At 39.6% G+C, this 17,221-nt stretch overlaps 1 protein-coding gene across 3 annotated transcripts in view; it reads left to right on the top strand.

Moving 5' to 3' along the window:
- The window catches only part of DPP4 (dipeptidyl peptidase 4), a 75,305-nt gene that overhangs the window by 872 nt on the left and 57,212 nt on the right, over positions 1-17,221 (top strand). For all 3 annotated transcript variants that reach the window (XM_048310268.1, XM_048310267.1, XM_048310266.1), the window contains exons 3-10: positions 7,766-7,855; positions 8,419-8,513; positions 8,636-8,710; positions 10,643-10,695; positions 10,791-10,863; positions 12,018-12,138; positions 12,549-12,709; positions 14,541-14,644. In XM_048310268.1, coding sequence (XP_048166225.1) covers positions 7,766-7,855; positions 8,419-8,513; positions 8,636-8,710; positions 10,643-10,695; positions 10,791-10,863; positions 12,018-12,138; positions 12,549-12,709; positions 14,541-14,644 — 772 coding nt within the window. The remainder of the gene's footprint in view (positions 1-7,765; positions 7,856-8,418; positions 8,514-8,635; positions 8,711-10,642; positions 10,696-10,790; positions 10,864-12,017; positions 12,139-12,548; positions 12,710-14,540; positions 14,645-17,221) is intronic.

Genomic DNA, 17,221 nt, shown 5'->3' on the forward strand with positions numbered 1-17,221 from the left:
GATTATATTCTCTCTCATTTGCTTTGTTTCCACAACTTTTGTTAATGCCTTTGAGTGAAATTATATAAACAGCACAGTTTCAGAGGTCAGAAAACTAGAGAAAGATTTGGAATGTGGTTTTGGACTCTGACCAGTTAGCACTTTCCAGGTTGCCCTTGTAGCTCTGGATGTTAATGTGAAACATCATTAAATCCTGATCAAGCAATGCATTGCTTTCAGCTGATTGGGCAGAGCTGCTCTCATTTTGTGTTCTTACGATTAACAGCTGAGCAGCCAGGGTATGTATAATCAGCACTGCAAACTCTAAGGGAGTGTTTTCTGGACTAGACCTAGGTCCGAAAGGTGCACCCCAAAAAGACTGAAGATGTGTATGCTGATCTTGACGATGTGTTCAGAAATTGCTTGTGTGCACACAAAGTTCTGGGGGTTTTGCCGTGTCAGTTCAAGGGGCGGAGCTTGTGTCATTGGTGCTCATGTGTTATAATTTGTAACTGTTTTGCAGTTTAGCTCTATTAATGTTAATATCATAGTCATTCAAAACCAGATTTTCAAAGTCCAGATATCTGAGTTGCATACCTTGTAGGCTAAAACTTCCATCTGTGGATGCTGAGTATTTTCTCTTATTTTTGGGCAGCTTTTTGCCACTTATCTCAAAAAAGCAGATTTTTGAGGTGACAAGAAATACTCTGAATTTCACAAGTGGGGAAGAGCAAGAGAAAGGGTCTTGATAACTTATCAGATGGATGTGTGTAGGCATAACACCTAGTGAAAGAATTCAGTATGCAGGCCTGAACTCTGCTGAAGAGTTGGTACTTGTCTATCTTGATGCCAATGCCATGTCTTACTGTAAATAAAGTGGGTTTTCTTCTTTCATAAATGTAGCATAGGAATTCTTTTGCTCTAGAAGTGGCTGCAATTCAAGATCAGTCATTCAGTTACATAGTAAATTCATGTAACTTCAAAGAAGCATTTCTGTTCTATGATACACAGAATACCACCATGCTGTCAGCCTTGGCTTGCGTCCTTTCAGTTGTAAAAGAATAGAACAGTGTGTCAGACTTTTTACTATTGGTTCAAATTAAGGCATAGGAAATTACCTAACACACCCAGGTAGTTCAGTAGGTCCCTCTGGGTAAAATAAGGATTGAGATGGAGTGATCCCAGTTCAAAAACTTGAATTCCTGTCTCTTCACAAATCAGGCCAGCAGTAACATCTGAACAGCTGTGACCATTGTAATTTGGGAACTGCAGAATTCTTTGGATTTTTGACTGAAGGATGCTAAACAGATGTTTACTGTAGCTGAGAGTGTACAGGTGGTGTATTCATAAAGTAGTAATTTATCAGAGCACTTACTCAGTGAGAGTTTGATTCTATGGCTTTTATGAGCAGCCACAGGACATGTGAGTCAGCTGGGGATGCCTCTTGGGCCATACAGGTGATTGAGTACAAAATGAAAGTGGCAAAATTGCTTTGGGAAGGAGCAGCTCACATAACTATGACCATGTGAAATCAAAGTCTGCTCTAATAAGAGTCCTTGTAATTGCAGTCAAATAGTTTTTATTTCATCCCAATGGTTCAAGCATTTTACAGGGAGTCAATATGACAATTATTGATATAAACAGAGAATTTTGAGTTTGGATTTCTTTCCTTTGATCTGCAGCTGTTTTCCCTGCCATGCTTCTCAATGTACTTTCATTTCATAAGCTTAGTAGTCATGCAGCACATAATTAGTTTGATAAATGGTTTCCAACACTGTGAAAGGTTGTGAAATTTTGCCACTCTGGCAGAGTTCTGGCTTGTTGGCTGTCCTGTAGGCCTGGCAAAGGGAACTTCTGCTTCTTCTCTTGCAGACACTTTTCATGGACAAACAGTGCAGACTAAATTTGAAGAGTGGTTCCCTAATTTGGGATGCAGCCCTTTGCCATTTACCTTGAGGGTCTGCTGCCAGAACTCTGTACAAAATTTTATATGTTTCATTTAGACCCACTGTCTATTTTGACACCTCATTTTATATTTAATAACCACATGGGGATACTTGCATCAAACAGTTTAATTTCAAAACAGCCTTGGGGCTTGTATTTGAAGTCTGTTGATTAAAGCATTGTTGTGCTTTGAGGAGCTATCCAACAGGTGACTACAGTAAAAACTTGTTACTCTTAAAGCATGAGAATTTTATAAAAATATTGTGGTCTGCCTCTTCATGATTCCCCAATTTGCTTACACTTCTCAAGTTGTTTTTTTTTCTTCTCTAACCTTCATGCAAAACGCAGATTGGTGTCTATATGTGCCTTTACCACTTCTCTAACTGCATTTCTTGTTACAGCTGGGCAAGAAGGCCAGGAGTGGGAGGATGAGCAGCCACTGCTGAGGGCAGGAAGGAGACAGTGTAGTATTTACTATTATTCTGCTGCCATGTGCAAGTCATAGACAGCCTTAGAGGGAGGGTCCCATACAACTGTCTATCCACAAACCAGGTTTCTTCACCCACAGGTTTAATTCTCCAAGGGTGAGAAATATGCACTGAATGAGAAGGATCATCACCGTCATGATTAGATGATATTATGCATGTGCTTTTGTGGTCTTTTGATAGAATTGTGCCTAGAAGAGGCTGGAAGAGCAGGTCCTGGGGAGGTTAATGACCTTAAGGTGCCTGAGTGTTCTTTGTGAGTCTGAAAGGACAGGGAATCGAAATGTTTTCCTTCTACATGTCCTTGACTTCTGTAACTGTCATTTAACTCAGTTATCTACCCTAATTCAAATGTTGTGTAATATAATATAAAACACCATTATCAACAGTGGATTGCTATCTGTAGAACAATTCTGCTATTCTTATTTCCTTGCTTTGCATGAGATGGGGTAAATTGAGAGGGCTTCCAGAGCTATTGATTACCAAGTGAATGATTAAATCCCTCCAGGGAAGTCTCTACAGCCCCATGGAGGATGTTCTTGGATGAACTGCTGCAGGAGGTGCCACAGTGCTCACTCATTGGTTATGGTCTCTCCTGAATGTCCTGTATCAGCTCCTGGGTATTGGATAGAATTCTGGATGAAGTGAACCTTTGGCCCAAGCCAGAAAAGTAGTTTTTACCTATTTTTTGGCTGGAAATCTATTTCAGTGCTCTGTGACATAGGCAGTAACTGGAGTGTACAGGAGGGGGGAAGAGTTAGAGTACTCTTTTACGCATGTTGGAAGAGAAATGGGAAACAGCAGGTTTGGGAACACTATCCTGAAATATCTCTTCTTTTTTCTCTTACCATTGAATCAGCCAGGATTCCCTTGCATCTCTCCTGCTGCTCCTAAATTACATGCTTTGATCACTGATCATTCTTACTCTTGTTCTGCTGTCACTTTAAAATGGCAATAACCATTCACCTTTTCTGATTTTTTTTTATTTCTCTATCCCTTTCTCATTATTGCTGAACATCATTCTTGCACTCGTCATTTCCTTTTTGTGGTTTTTTCCAGTCTCTCTTGGTAGTGGTAAACATGCAGTAAAGCTTCCAATATTATTCCTTTTAGTTTTCCATGGTTTAAAGTCAGTTAATTTCTTGTGCATTTTTTGTTTTGTTTTGTTTTAATTGCTTGTGGAAATTAGTAAATTGCACCTTGACATTGGGGAATAACAAATACATGTACCAAAAGTAATTTGTCAACATGGTTCAGTTTTGGTATGGTGGTATGTCATACCATAAACCTTACACAACAGTTAACTTCCTGTTTGCTTTCCACCTGTCCTGGTTTTGTCTGCAAGTCAGGTAATTTTCTCCTGGTAGCTGGTACAGTGGTCTGTTCTGGATTCAGTGTGAGAATAATCTTGATAACACACTGATGTTTTGGTTGTTGCTAAGTAGCTCCTGCTCTTAAGTCATGGACACCAGTTTCCCAGGCTCTGCCAGAAAAGACGTGGACAAGGAGCTGGGAGGGAGCGTGGCCAGGACAGCTGACCTGATCTGGCCAAAGGAATATTTCATAACATAGAATGTCATGCTCTATAAACAGGGGGGTTGGCTGTGAGGTGCCAATGACAGGCTGGACGTTGCTCAGTGGGCGGTGAGCAAATGTATTTTGCACCACCTGTCTTTCTAGGGTTTTATTCCTCTCGCTCTCCTTTTCATTACAATTATTATTACTATTAGGAGTATTATATTTAGTTTTATTTCAATCATTAAACTGTTCTTATCTCAGCCTATGGGTTTATCTTTTCCTGATTGTCCTCCACATCTCCACTGAGAGAGGAAGGGAGTGGCTGAGTGGTACTTAGTTGAGGTTAAACAATGTCAAACCTCACACCTACAGAAACCAACTCAATTTTTCTCTTAAGAGAGGGTAGCATATTAATAGGAAATTCCAAGATTCAAACAGAATTATTTATCAACTTTGTATGAGTACTACTTACATAAAAGGTTAAGAGCCTTCTTTGCAGAAGGACTTACTTATGGTTTTACTGTTGTTACAGGGGTATTATGATGTAATTATTTCCAGTATATCATTATGACAGTGCAAATATGTATATACTGCCAGGAGTAAGATCAGGGTAGAGATGAATCATTGAATCATTAAGATTGCGAAAAACCTCCAAGATCATCAAGTCCAACCTTTGATTGAACACCACTTTATCAACTAAACCATAGCACATCAAGTCATCTCTTGAACATTTGCAGGGATGGTGATTCCACCACTTTCCTGGGCACTCCTTTCCAATGCTTAACCACCCTTTCAGTGAAAAAGTTCTTCCTGATGTCCAACCTGGACCTTCTCTGGCACAGCTTTAGGCTATTTCCTCTTGTCCAGTCACTATATGCCTGGGAGAGGAGCCCAACCCCCACCTGGCTACAGCCTCCTCTCAGGTAATTGTAGAGAGCGATTCCCCCTGTGCCTCCTCTTCTCCAGGCTGAACACCCCCAGGTCCCTTAGCCACTCCTCATAGGACCTGTGCTTCTCTGGACACATTCCAGCACCTCCATGTCTGTCTTGAATTGAGGGGCCCAGAACTGGACACAGCACTCAAGGTGTGGCCTCGCCAGTGCCCTGTACAGGTGTCAGTCAGGGCCCTGGTCCTGCTGCCCACACTCTTGCTGATACAGGCCAGGATCCCATTGTCCTTCTTGGCCTCCTGGGCACACACTGGCTCAGGTTCAGCCTGGTGTTGGCCAGCACCCCCAGGTCCTTTTCCACTGGGCCACTTTCCAGCCATTCTGCCCCAGCCTGTGGCGCTGCCTGGGTTGCTGTAACCCAAGTGTAGGACCCAGCACTTGCTGAACCTCAGGCTGTTGGCCTCGGCCCATCGATCCAGCCTGTCCCGATCCCTCTGCAGAGCCGTCCTGCCCTACAGCAGAGCAACACTCCTGCCCAACTTGGTGTCATCTGCGAACTTAATGAGGATGCGCTCAATCCCCTCATGCAAAGCACTGACAAGGATTATTAAACAGAACTGGCCCCAATGCTGAGCATTGGAAGCCAGTCATTTGGAGTCTAGAAAAATAAGTCTGTATGTGGAATTGTCGAAAAAGAAGAATAACAAGAAAATTCAGTCTTTGCAGCCTCTCTGAGGAACCTAAGAGTGAAAGAAGCAGTTTTGCTAAAATATGAACATCCACTGTCCTGTATAAAATCTTCGAAGCCAATAAAATGCACTTAAATGTCAGCAATTACTTTATTTTGTCAAAATAAACCTGTTTGACCCTTCTTTTCAAATGGAATCTGAATGAGAAGAACCAAAATTTGGAATTCAATGTGTGTTGAGTATCTTTGGTCAGTGGCACAATGTGGACAAGTAAGAATATACTGGTAATGGCCTACCTTGTAGATTAGGAAAATGCTTCAACTAGAACTTCTATGACTGTACCCTTACAGCTTGGCGCGTGTTTTCATATTCAGATACTATGTGGAAGGTGTTGACAGAAAATGAAATTTTAATTTTATACATAGCCAACAAATCTTAATAGTGGCCTGATTTTTAGTAATGAGACCTTAGCAAAATATGTATGTCACCAGGCAGAAAAACATTCATCAGTTTGGAAAAATCCCTAAACCTGTTCATCAGCCACCTGTCTTAAATTGCTTCTTCTTTTCCAAGAGAGAGTTTTGTTGCTTTCGAAGCCCCTCTGATTGAAAATGACACTTTCTCGATTAGGAAGAAGTCATATTCCCAACTAGACAACTGTGTATGAATATTAAATACCCACTTGTTCATAATCCATCAAATTAAATATTCAGCTAAATAAATAACCTGAGAAATTAATATTCTCACAGAAACTTCAAGAGCAATAAATCTAGCCTAGTAATTTTTTTAGAGTCACCTTTCAGATGGAATTGAGCAAGCATTTTTTTTAACCTTTTCTGAGCATTTTAGACTAAAATCATTGTATGTTATGTCTCTTGTCTTTTATTGCAGTGGTAGTTGTACAGTCTGTGCTGTATATATACAGTTTTCTTATTGTTTGGAAATAAGAGTAAAGCTGTAATAGCCGACCTAAATGTCTTCCTGTGATGTTTCAGATGTCACATGCATCCAACCTGCAGAAAGATAACCTGCAAAAGCTATTGTGAGGTGTTTTCCTGTGTGTGCCCCCAAGGACTTTGCTCTCTTCTTCAGCATAATGAAAGAGGAGGCAGTCTGTTTAAAAAGTATCTGAATGACTGGGGCTCTCAGAATTGATAGAGGCAGGTTAGCATCTTGGTTGATCAGTCACCACGTCTGTACTTGAGTGTTTTTATCAGTTGCTTTTATTCTATTCTTTTGGTTTAGCCAGCTGAAATTAAAATTCCTTCCCTTCTGGACCCTGTAGGTAGAAGGGTAGATGCAGATAGATGAAGGTAGATCTTAGGTTTCCATTTAAAAAAAAAGGCAGGGAGGATGCAGGGGGAGAATTGCACACCTGAATTTTAAATCTGTAGTCTTTATTTTCAGAAGAAAACACAAACACTCACAGACTGAGTTGTTGTTGTTGTTACCACTTTTCATACTTTGGAAAAAGTAGCTTGTGCACTGCAGGCAGTAGGAAAGAAATACTTTACGTAAAAGCTGACTGCAGTGTGCTGAAGCTGATGACCAAACTCAGTAGCTTAACTAGATTCAAAGTTTCACTTGGTCTTTTCAGACTAACCCAGTTACTTGGCTTTAATTTTCCAGTCAAAATTATAATGCTAAAATAAACTTTAGGATACCTTGGTGAACAAAAAAGCAAAAGAGGGATGAACATGTAATCAATTATTTCATCATAATCTTATCAGGAAGTGTTTATTATTTAATTAATTAATTTTTTTATTAGACCTTCCCTGAATATTTCATTGCTTTTCAGATTTTTAGGGGTTTTTTTATTTGAGGCATTTCTGAAATTTGAGTTTAAGGGTAAGTAAATTATTCACAATTGCAACTATTAGCAGCTGGGGCTCTGCAGTGAACTTCCCAGAGTTTGCATGGGGAGAAAGGCACTAAGATCACTTCTTTTCAGCTTTTGAGGAGTACATGTTTGCTGAGGTAAGAGAGCCAGAGGTCTTCTGGTCATTCTAGTCACTGTCAAAAAGGTATTTTCACTTCCGTGAGTTTATTGAGTGATCTCACTGACACTCCTTGATTTTATGCTTGCTGAATTTACCTTGCAACAAAGTTTTATTGCCTTCCCACTGCTACTACTTTAGAGATGGTTAGCTAAAACACTTTAATAACCAGCAGCAAAAACCCACTTAGTAGCCAGGTTAAGAAGCTGGGGTGGAACAATGTGCAGCAACGTCCAAATCTCTCTTCTGTCTGTTTCTTTCAGAAGAGACCGCTTCAGGAATAACGTACACTCTACAGAATTACTTGAACAATGACTATAAGTACAAAACACATAATTTGGAGTGGATTTCAGGTAATTCATTTTTACATACAACTTGAATGTCAAGAAAATGTACTACCTTCAGCAGTGTACTACCTTTGGTCACCTCATGCTGAGGTGACTACTGTATTCTGAAAAAAAAGTCAAATTATTTAATAGTACCACAATAGAACAGTGTGTAGCTTCAGAGAGTTGATTCCTTGTTTCCCTTAGAAACATGGTCACGTTCATAGGAAGCTGTATTCTCCTACTGCCAAGAGAGCACTTCTGTGCTTTTGGGTAGAAGCATGTTACCCTCTGAGGCGTGTCAGCTTCCCATGCATCGGGCTGCCAGGGAAAAGGGAGGTACAGGCTGCTTTTCCTTTTGGGTATGCCCAGTGCCCCAAGGGAAAGAGATGCTCGAAAGTGGATGCTGTGAGCCCCAGGACTACATTTTGTGAACATTCTTGTGCTATAAGCATCCTGTCATTATAGAACTGGGAAACACAACATTGACCAGATTTTTGAATTTTATTTCCTGCTTAAAAACATAAAGGGAAAACAGAAGTAAGTGATGAGAATTTTACTTTTTATTGACATCTCTCTTGTGCTTTTAGGAAATCAGTATCTTCACAAAACAGATAATGGGGACGTCCTACGCGTCAATGCTGACAACGGAACATCCTCAGTAATCCTGGCAAATACAACATTAGTATGTTGACTTATATGTAATATATGCAGACATTGGGAAAGGTATTGAATTTCATATTTTGTTCTGCGTAATCTTTGGAATCAGTGCTTAATGTGTTTCTTTTGCCCTTCCTTTGTTGACAGGATAAGTACCAGGCAAGCACAGTTATACTGTCTCCTGACCAAAAGTTTGCTCTTCTTCAATACAGCTATACAAAGGTACAAGGGCACTATACATCTGAGGTTGAAACTGGGAAAAAAGGTTTGGGAACATCTGAGAGGCTGAGAGAATGTAAGGGAAATGCAGGAGGATGGATGAATGCAATGGATGTCTGTAAGGGAACAGTCAAGTTGAGCAGGCAGGAGGAGAAGAAACTGATATTATCTGTGAGTTTGGCAGAAGAGACTTGACTGCCTGAGGAAAAAAAGGCATCTGGATAAAATGTGGATGGAGTTATCACAAGGAGAACAAGGCTGGATGGTTTATCTGGGAAGACAGTCTAGGAGAGTAGATAGGCATGGCTGTTCCCAGGAGTTGTGTGGGTAAGGAGAAGTGATGAGTAGATATGCTGGTATACATCTGCTTGTATGTGTATGCTATATATGCGTGTGGTTGTTACATTGTGATGGTAGGAGGTAAGAGTTTAAAACTGAAGTGAATTAAAAGCTGCATGTGCTTAAAAGAAGGCTTGTGCTTGGAGTGGGCTTGTGTGTCCCTGTTCTCTCCTGTCAGTGAGCACATGAGAAGCCTGCAGCAGAATGCCTCATCCTGGCATGGTGCTGAACCGTGCAACAAAGGTTAACCCACATTTATGCCAGGTGGCATGAAAACCTGGCTCTGTGTGCCAGTTGAGAAGCCTGAAGGAGGTGATCATTTGCTCTGCAGTTTGTGCACTGAGAAACCAGTAACTTTGTTGTTCTTTCCTTTTTTTTTCTAGAGAGCTGCCTCTTTTGTTTGTAAAAGTTCAGTGCTGACTTGTTCAGTGTACAAATAACTTGAGCACTGTGTCACTGAGCACTGTCTACGTGTCCTGGTCTTGCAGTCCCAGAGCGTCTTGCACTGTGCCAGACACAGTCTGTGCACTCAGTCATCAATTTTTTTCAGTTTTAGCTTTCATGCTGGGTCCTACTAAGCCAGTTACCTTTTGTCTTTCTGAATTGTTCAGAATTATTTGGCTTTTCACTGCATCATTAAGAGGTCACAAAATGCCTAATATTTTACCAGTCACCCTACACATCCCCTCTACTTGTAATTTATTGCTCTGTAGTATTTTAGTAGTTACACTCGTAAGAGTTAATTTTGTTTTACTGCTGAAGAAAGATCTTTTAACCTTTATATAACAGTGTGATTGAAAGTTCTGTTATTATTAATCTTTATTGCAAAGAAACAGAGTAACAAAATGAATCATGAGGATGTAGACACTTGTTATGTAATAGCCATCTGTCTGTGTAGTACTAAGTTGTTGGTTTATATCTTCATACAATTATCCAAGAACCCTCATAGAAGGTAGCATTATTGCAACATGTCAATGCTGTGGGCTACATCAAACCTCTCCAGCCCCACATAGTGAACATGTTTAAATGTGTCTGCATTATCATCATCATCTTTCTCTCACTTAAGTGCCCACAGAGCAATACAGATTTCAAGAGGCAGATTTCTCAGAGAAGAGTTTTATTTCTGTGACAGTATGAACAGGAATAGGTCACCCTGGTACTGGAGGAACTGCTACAGACATACAGCTGGGACCTGTGAGAACTACTATAAAATAAGACACCAAGTTAAATAATACAACATGAAAAATGAGACAGAAAACAGCAAATGAGCCAGTAAAGCACAAGGAGATGGATTAACTGCATACTGATGATATTCTGCCATGTAGCTACAAGGATTTCTGAAAATCTGCAGCATCTCTGGCATCTATATCTCTGTCCTTAATCAGTCAATGGCCCCTGTCATAGTATTTGTGATGACTCCAGAGGAAAATTCTTTAGCCTTTCCTTAAAGCTGGTTAGAGATCTGTTACCCTTGTATGTTCATTGTGTTCTATCTTAAGAAAAATCATGAGGAGGGTTTTAGGGGTAATTCAAACTGCAAGAGATATGAAACCTGGTGAAATTTATTTTCTTTGTATTAAAATAATTCTTTTGCAGTTGTGGAGGCATTCCTTTACAGCTTCATACCACATCTATGATTTCAGTAACAGGTCAGTAATCTTTGCACATAAGATGAAGTTTTAACATTCTTTTGCAATGAAATGTCATTTCACTGATTTCTTTTGACTGCATTTTGTTTTTCCAGTTCCATCTTAGATGACAGACTGCTACCTAATGATACACAGTATATCTCCTGGTCACCTGTTGGTCATAAACTGGTTAGTAAAGATAAGTGAAACTTACATAAACAGTTATTTTCATACACGTGACATGGAAACTCACTTTTTCTGTACCCTTGAGGTTTTGGGACTTTCCTACTGCTAGGTAAAGCAGCTGAACTAGTTTCAAAATTAACTACTGTTGCTGGAAAGACTCCAAAGTCCCTCTGTTTTATTTTGTTTTGTTCTTTAATGAAAATGCATTCCTGAAAGTAACTAGTGGCCCCAGTAGTCATGAAGTGCACAAATGTGCAGGAACTTCATGTTTTTACAGTTGCAGACAGTAGCTCATCCCTGACAAAGACAGCAGCATTACAATTGTCTATTTAATCATCACAGTGATTTTTATCTCCTAATTACACAATAATCAATGAAGTTCTACTTGATGGATGCATGTAATGGGATTAGAGGATTAAAATCTGTTTTGTACTCTTTCCCAGTGTTGTCTTCTTCCTCCTCTCCCCTTCAATCCATGCCAGTGGTGACAAACACTGAATTTGCAAGGCTTGTGCCTTCCCTGTGGTACATGTTGGACTGTCACAGGAGAGTGTGGTGTTTATTTATTCTTATTGCTTGTAGCATGTAAATTATAAAGACCAATCACAGAAGCAAAGGAAGTTGAAAAGAGCTTTCTGCATCTCAGAGCAAAGCTCTGGAATTAAACTGTCTTGTTCAGTCATTGGAGATGAAAACCAGGGGTGATTAGAGAGGCAGGTAGGTGCAAAAACTAGAGTTCTGAGTGCTACTGAAGAAACATACCATCTTTGCACATCTATTGGCAGCACTGAGATTCCAGTGAATTTTTTACCAAAGCCCTGATAGTTTTCTTTGAAAGGCAAATTAGTGGAAGACAACTCCTGATGCAGGAAGGTAAGCTTGTATTTGGCAGAAAATGAACTGCAAGATTTTCAAAACTTGATCCACTAGTCATTTCATAGTTGATTTGGTTTTTTGCATCTAGGCCTGAAGTTAGGTTGCTACTGCTGATCTGTATTAGTATTTGTATTACCAGTTCCAAGTTTGTTAAGTATCAATGTTGTATCAACTTTTAAAGATGGTTTTTGTCATCTCATGTAAATTGCCCAGTAGATGAAATAAAGAAAGAAAGTTGGATTTACTTTAATAGTAATTGTTATCACAATAATGTTTTGCAGGCATATGTTTGGAATAATAATGTTTATGTAAAAGCTTCACCAACAGCAGAACCTGTGCAAATCACTCAAAACGGAGAAGAAAATAAAATTTTCAATGGAATACCAGATTGGGTTTATGAAGGTAACTACATCAAGCAGGTTTTACTTTCCACTATGGTGTAAAAACTGTGGTTTATTGTAATTATTACTCATTCCTTACCATTGAAAAATTCAAACTAATCAAAGTCTGTATTTTAAAAGAAACATGCACCCTTATCTGAGCTTAATACCTGGCTAATATGAGGATCTAAGAATGGAAATGAGTTTGCCTAGCTTGCATTGCATCACTGGAAATCTTAGTGTGAATTAGCTTCACGTGATAGATTATAAACATTGATCTAATGTCTCATTTCAGAACCCCAACAAACAGTGTGCAGTTTAGTATCTGAACTTCAATTAAAAAAAAAAATCCTATTAAAAACTAATGATAACTGCATCCAGGATAGGGTCAACTTATCAATTATAACTTTAATACATTTGCATCTCTTTCAGAGGAAATGTTTGGCACGCATTCTGCTCTGTGGTGGTCTCCAAATGGCAATTTTTTGGCATATGCAGCCTTTAATGATACAGAAGTTCCTGTTATAGAGTATTCCTTTTATTCTGAGGACACCTTGCAGTATCCAAAGACCATTAAAATCCCATATCCCAAGGTCTGTGTTATTTATTAAACATGTTTGTTCTGTAGTTTCATTAAGAGAGTAGTCTCATTTAATCAGCTCCTGCTAATGAAAATATTGTCTGTCTCTCCTCAACAGCTTGCTGTGATTACTCTTTCTGAAGTCAACAGCATCTGGCAATGTTAAAGTATTTTATTATCTCCAGGGAAAAGAAAAAAGAGAAAAAAAAGTATGATTTAAGGTTTTGTTGTTTCACCATAAAATTTGGAGGTAGTGATTAGATGTTGAGATAAAAAAGTTCTCACGGAGTTAAGCTGGTACAAAGTATTAGGCAGATGTACATTAGGTTAGAGTTGTGCGTGGTATTGATAATGGAATCTTCTTCAGCTGATCTAGCATTTTCAGTTTCCTCTATTGAGAGGAAAAGGAGGAATCTGCTGAAGGAGCTTCTTTGCCCACACCCAAAGCTCTTCCAATTTTAGTTGTGAGAGCGAAACGTTTAGTGCAAGGAGCTCCTCCTCCTTCCCCCTCCTCTCCACGTGACTTTATGCCCACTGCTCATGGCACAGCTGGCACTGGGCTGAATGGGGCGAGAGTCAGAGTGCAGAGTGCCCCAACGGGTTCCCTCATGCACTAACATGGGGAGGGTTTCATGTTTAATACAAGACTTACCTGTGTGAAGTTATTCGACCTTATACGAGATTTTTATTTATCTGAGCAATGCACTTAAGACATAAAGCAAGTACAAATTACGCTTAGAGTACAACAGTTGCACTACCCTGCTGAGAGTCAATACAAACATGTTCTCATAGCTGGCCTCCATAATACGCTCATTCCATTGCTGGGAAGGAATAGATGGGCTGAAATCAGCTCAAGCCCATCGCTTTTACTTCTTTCTGTTCACCCCTGGGTTTTTATACTCTGTTGGCTTAAGGCATCCACGTATGTCTCCCCCACCCTGCCCCAATCCATGATGGTCTGGTCATCCCAGGGGGATATTATCACTCTTGATTAATGGGGCAGGACAGCTGATACAGACAGCTTATTGCTCATCTGGTACGGCTGCCTGCTAGAAAAACTGCCCTCAGTTTTCTACCAAGCTCAGCTTTCTCTGCAGCAGCCACGACAGCCACTCCCTACCCTTCCCAAAGGTCCTGGAGCACATGGCCTTTGCCTGTGCCCTTGGAGCCTCCCCCAGAGGTGTCACTGACAGCTGCAGAAACTCTGTCCTGAGCACGGCCCCTGAGAAGAGACAAAGGTATAGAATGAATTGTCGATCTAAATTACACATTTTATTACAAACCCCTTTGGTTTGGAATATTGCTGACTTCTGGAGGTGGATCAAGTACAGCTACCTAACTGTTACCTTGAGGACTTGGCTAGTTAACTACAAGAGAAGCAGCCCTTACTGACACAGCTCTTTTGCTGTCAGCAGCATTACATTAGAGATAGTGGAGTACATGCTGCAGTCACAGCTTTGATTGAGATATAGGCAGCTGTGATATGATTAGTTAATGTAAGGTGCTGTTTCCTGTGTGTTAGCAAAGGATTTGATTCTCTGCTAGGTACCATGTGTGGCATGTAGGATGAGATCTGGTCAAATACAGCAAGCCCTGGGATTGTTTCTAAATGTAGTAGTCTTTCTAATCTAGAAATGTCTAACTAACACTTTTGTGTGAAAAATACAAAGGATAATTTATGTATCAATCTTAAAAACTGCTTTTAGGAACTTGTCTTTTCACATGTTTGTAGATGGCTGGTTTTACCTTTCTGTCTGTAGTAACTTATTCATCTATAATTTCAAACACTTATTTCACCAAGAATATCCTCTCTTCAAAAGTACAATGAAAAATTTTATTTTTAGGCAGGAGCTACAAATCCAACTGTACGATTCTTTATTGTGGATACCAGATCGCTTCCATATTTCAGCCCTGTTGAAATTCCTCCACCTGCAGAAATAAAATCAAGGTGAGAAATTTTGGTTAAATATTTGATATTTGATTGTTTCTTTTGATGGGAGAGGAGGAGCTTTTATATGTGACCTCCCTGTATTCAGTGTATATGGCAGGTTTTCCCTGTAATGTGGCTCTGGTAGCAACAAGATTTACCAGAGAAAATCTGCACAGAGATTATCCTCCTAGTGATTATATATAGATGGCATATTCCATGTATGTTATATTCAGAATGTGACAAGTTCTTGGCTCATCACATTCAGTGGAGTCTAACTATGGTGAAGTCATTTCACAGTACAACTTTAATATGAGCAAGTTTTCGTATAATCAAATTATAATATATGTATTCCAATTCACTGGGGGGAAAAAACCCAACAAAACAAAACCTTAATGGTAAGTGAAGATCTGATTTCATTGGAAGCAGACTCCTTGCTAAGGCAAGGTATCATGGTTGTCTTCAGATTTATACTTAAAATGTTTGTTTTCTTTGGGAAGATGGTGAAAATCAGCACCTCTCAGAGTAAATGGAAAATTGTATTCCTCAAAATGCCACTGGAAATGCACAACATGATATAAATGTATTTTGTAAAGAGCAGCTACATCAATTTAAAGTGCATGCACACAATTTGGTATCCCAGATCTTGGGTTTTGTTTTTTTCTTTATAACAGTATAGTGGAAATGTTTTAGAGGTTTGCACTTACAAACATGATGGGTATGAAAGCACAGGTTATACTGATCAACCAGAAAAAAACAAAGGTCTGTTAGCTTATGCATAAAACCAGCATTTTATACATGGGGGCCAAAAAGCTATAACTGGAAAATCAGTGCTGTTCCATTTCAGTCCTCACCGCAGTGTAACATCCATGTGTTAACAGAGATGCAAGTTCTTATGAATATGTTGTTCTTTATCCTTCCCATTGCAGTCACACTGCAATAGCTGCATGTTAGATAGCTGTCGTGCCTTGTTTTCCTCCAGAATTTCAGTGCTGCAGAATTAAAAGCCCTTTACATTGTGCTCGGTACTGATTAAGATCTCTGCTGTCTTAGAGCTACATTTTACCTTTCATTAACACCTTATGGGAGTTGGTGTGAGGAGAATAACCATCAGCTACCTTCCAGCCTCATACCTGTCTGGCTAACAGAGGTGTGAGTTAAATGGAGTTCATCCATTTTTAAATTAATTTAACACTCCAGTAGTCAGGATTAATACAAATATAAATCTTGAATGATGAGTTCAAGGATCAAAACTCACTCCTCCTCCCAGTGGCTGATCCAAATAATGGTCAAGTCTCACCATATGTGTCCTGCAAAAGTTGAGGTGGCCAGAATGAGTTCTGGGGAATTTTGCAAGAGCAAAGGTACATGAGTAGGAAAAGGTCAGCAATGTGCAATGTTCCTGTTGGGTAGTGTTTCTTCTGGAAGCACAAAGTATTGAATATTTACATTGTGTTTATATGTATACCATTATGTGACAGGACACCTAGTTTTTGTGGTGGAAAATTCTATTTTTACTTCCATGGAGCTAAATTTTGAGCAAAACTAAGTTTGAGTTGGTGGCATACCTCACTCCACCTGCCTGGCTGGGGATGCCAAGGGGCATTGCCCCAGCAAATGGTTGCCTGTTACAGCACTATCCAGAGCTTGGATGAGCAGCAATTTTACCCCCGCATTTGAAGGGAGCACAGCACACTTGTGTTGCGAAGGAAGAGTTTTATTTGTCACGAAAAACTGCCAGAATCTGGAATGGCAGTGTTTTGCCATATGATGGTACTTGAAACCTGACATTCTGCATGAATGACCAGCATGAAATCCATTCAGCATTTAAACACTGTTTTTTGGCACCATGAGTACAGGGGGCTCCTGTTAGCCAACAGGAGGATGAAGGGAATGGATCCTTCTTGCCTGAAATGATCTGCCCCAAAACAAGCTGACTTCTGAATTGAGTGTTTGCAGAGTATTGCTTTTCAGCAACAAATGAGGAAGGGCAGCACAAAACTACTGTACTTTGTACTTGAGCTAATTGCAGCTTAGTTAACCTTTTGTGTGCTGTTGAATACTGAAGGTGCATTCCCACTCTCACAGGGGAGAGATATTTATTATAATAGCTTGATAAATAATATTTTTTTTAATGATTTATAGTCACCAGAATTGTTAACATCTCTCACTTTGAAGGAATAACAAGTGTGGGAGTAATGCCCCTTTTACAAAACAAGGGAAACCACTATTATAGATACATAAAGAGTGGCATTTTCCTTTTTCTTTTTTTTCCAAACAAGCTCCTGCAGACTCAATGACAGTAGCAATTAAATGACCTGATGACTTACCAGTCAAATATAAGTGCAAAAATAGACCTTTTCCAAACATGGTTTTGAAACTGTAATCTAGAAATAAATCTGAAGGTTTTTGGTAACCAGCTGACATATATTTTTAATCCATCCACACTAATTGTAGTGTTTCCCTCCCCAAACTGCAGTGATCACAAAGATACTCTCATCACAAAACTTCCCACACATTTTTGTTAACTAACTTTGGGGGAAAAGGGAACATGAACTTGGAACTAAGTCAAATGTGCAAATTATGGTTAAAAATGTA

Source organism: Corvus hawaiiensis, chromosome 7 (genome assembly GCF_020740725.1).
Source record: "Corvus hawaiiensis isolate bCorHaw1 chromosome 7, bCorHaw1.pri.cur, whole genome shotgun sequence".
Taxonomy (NCBI): Eukaryota; Metazoa; Chordata; class Aves; order Passeriformes; family Corvidae; genus Corvus; species Corvus hawaiiensis.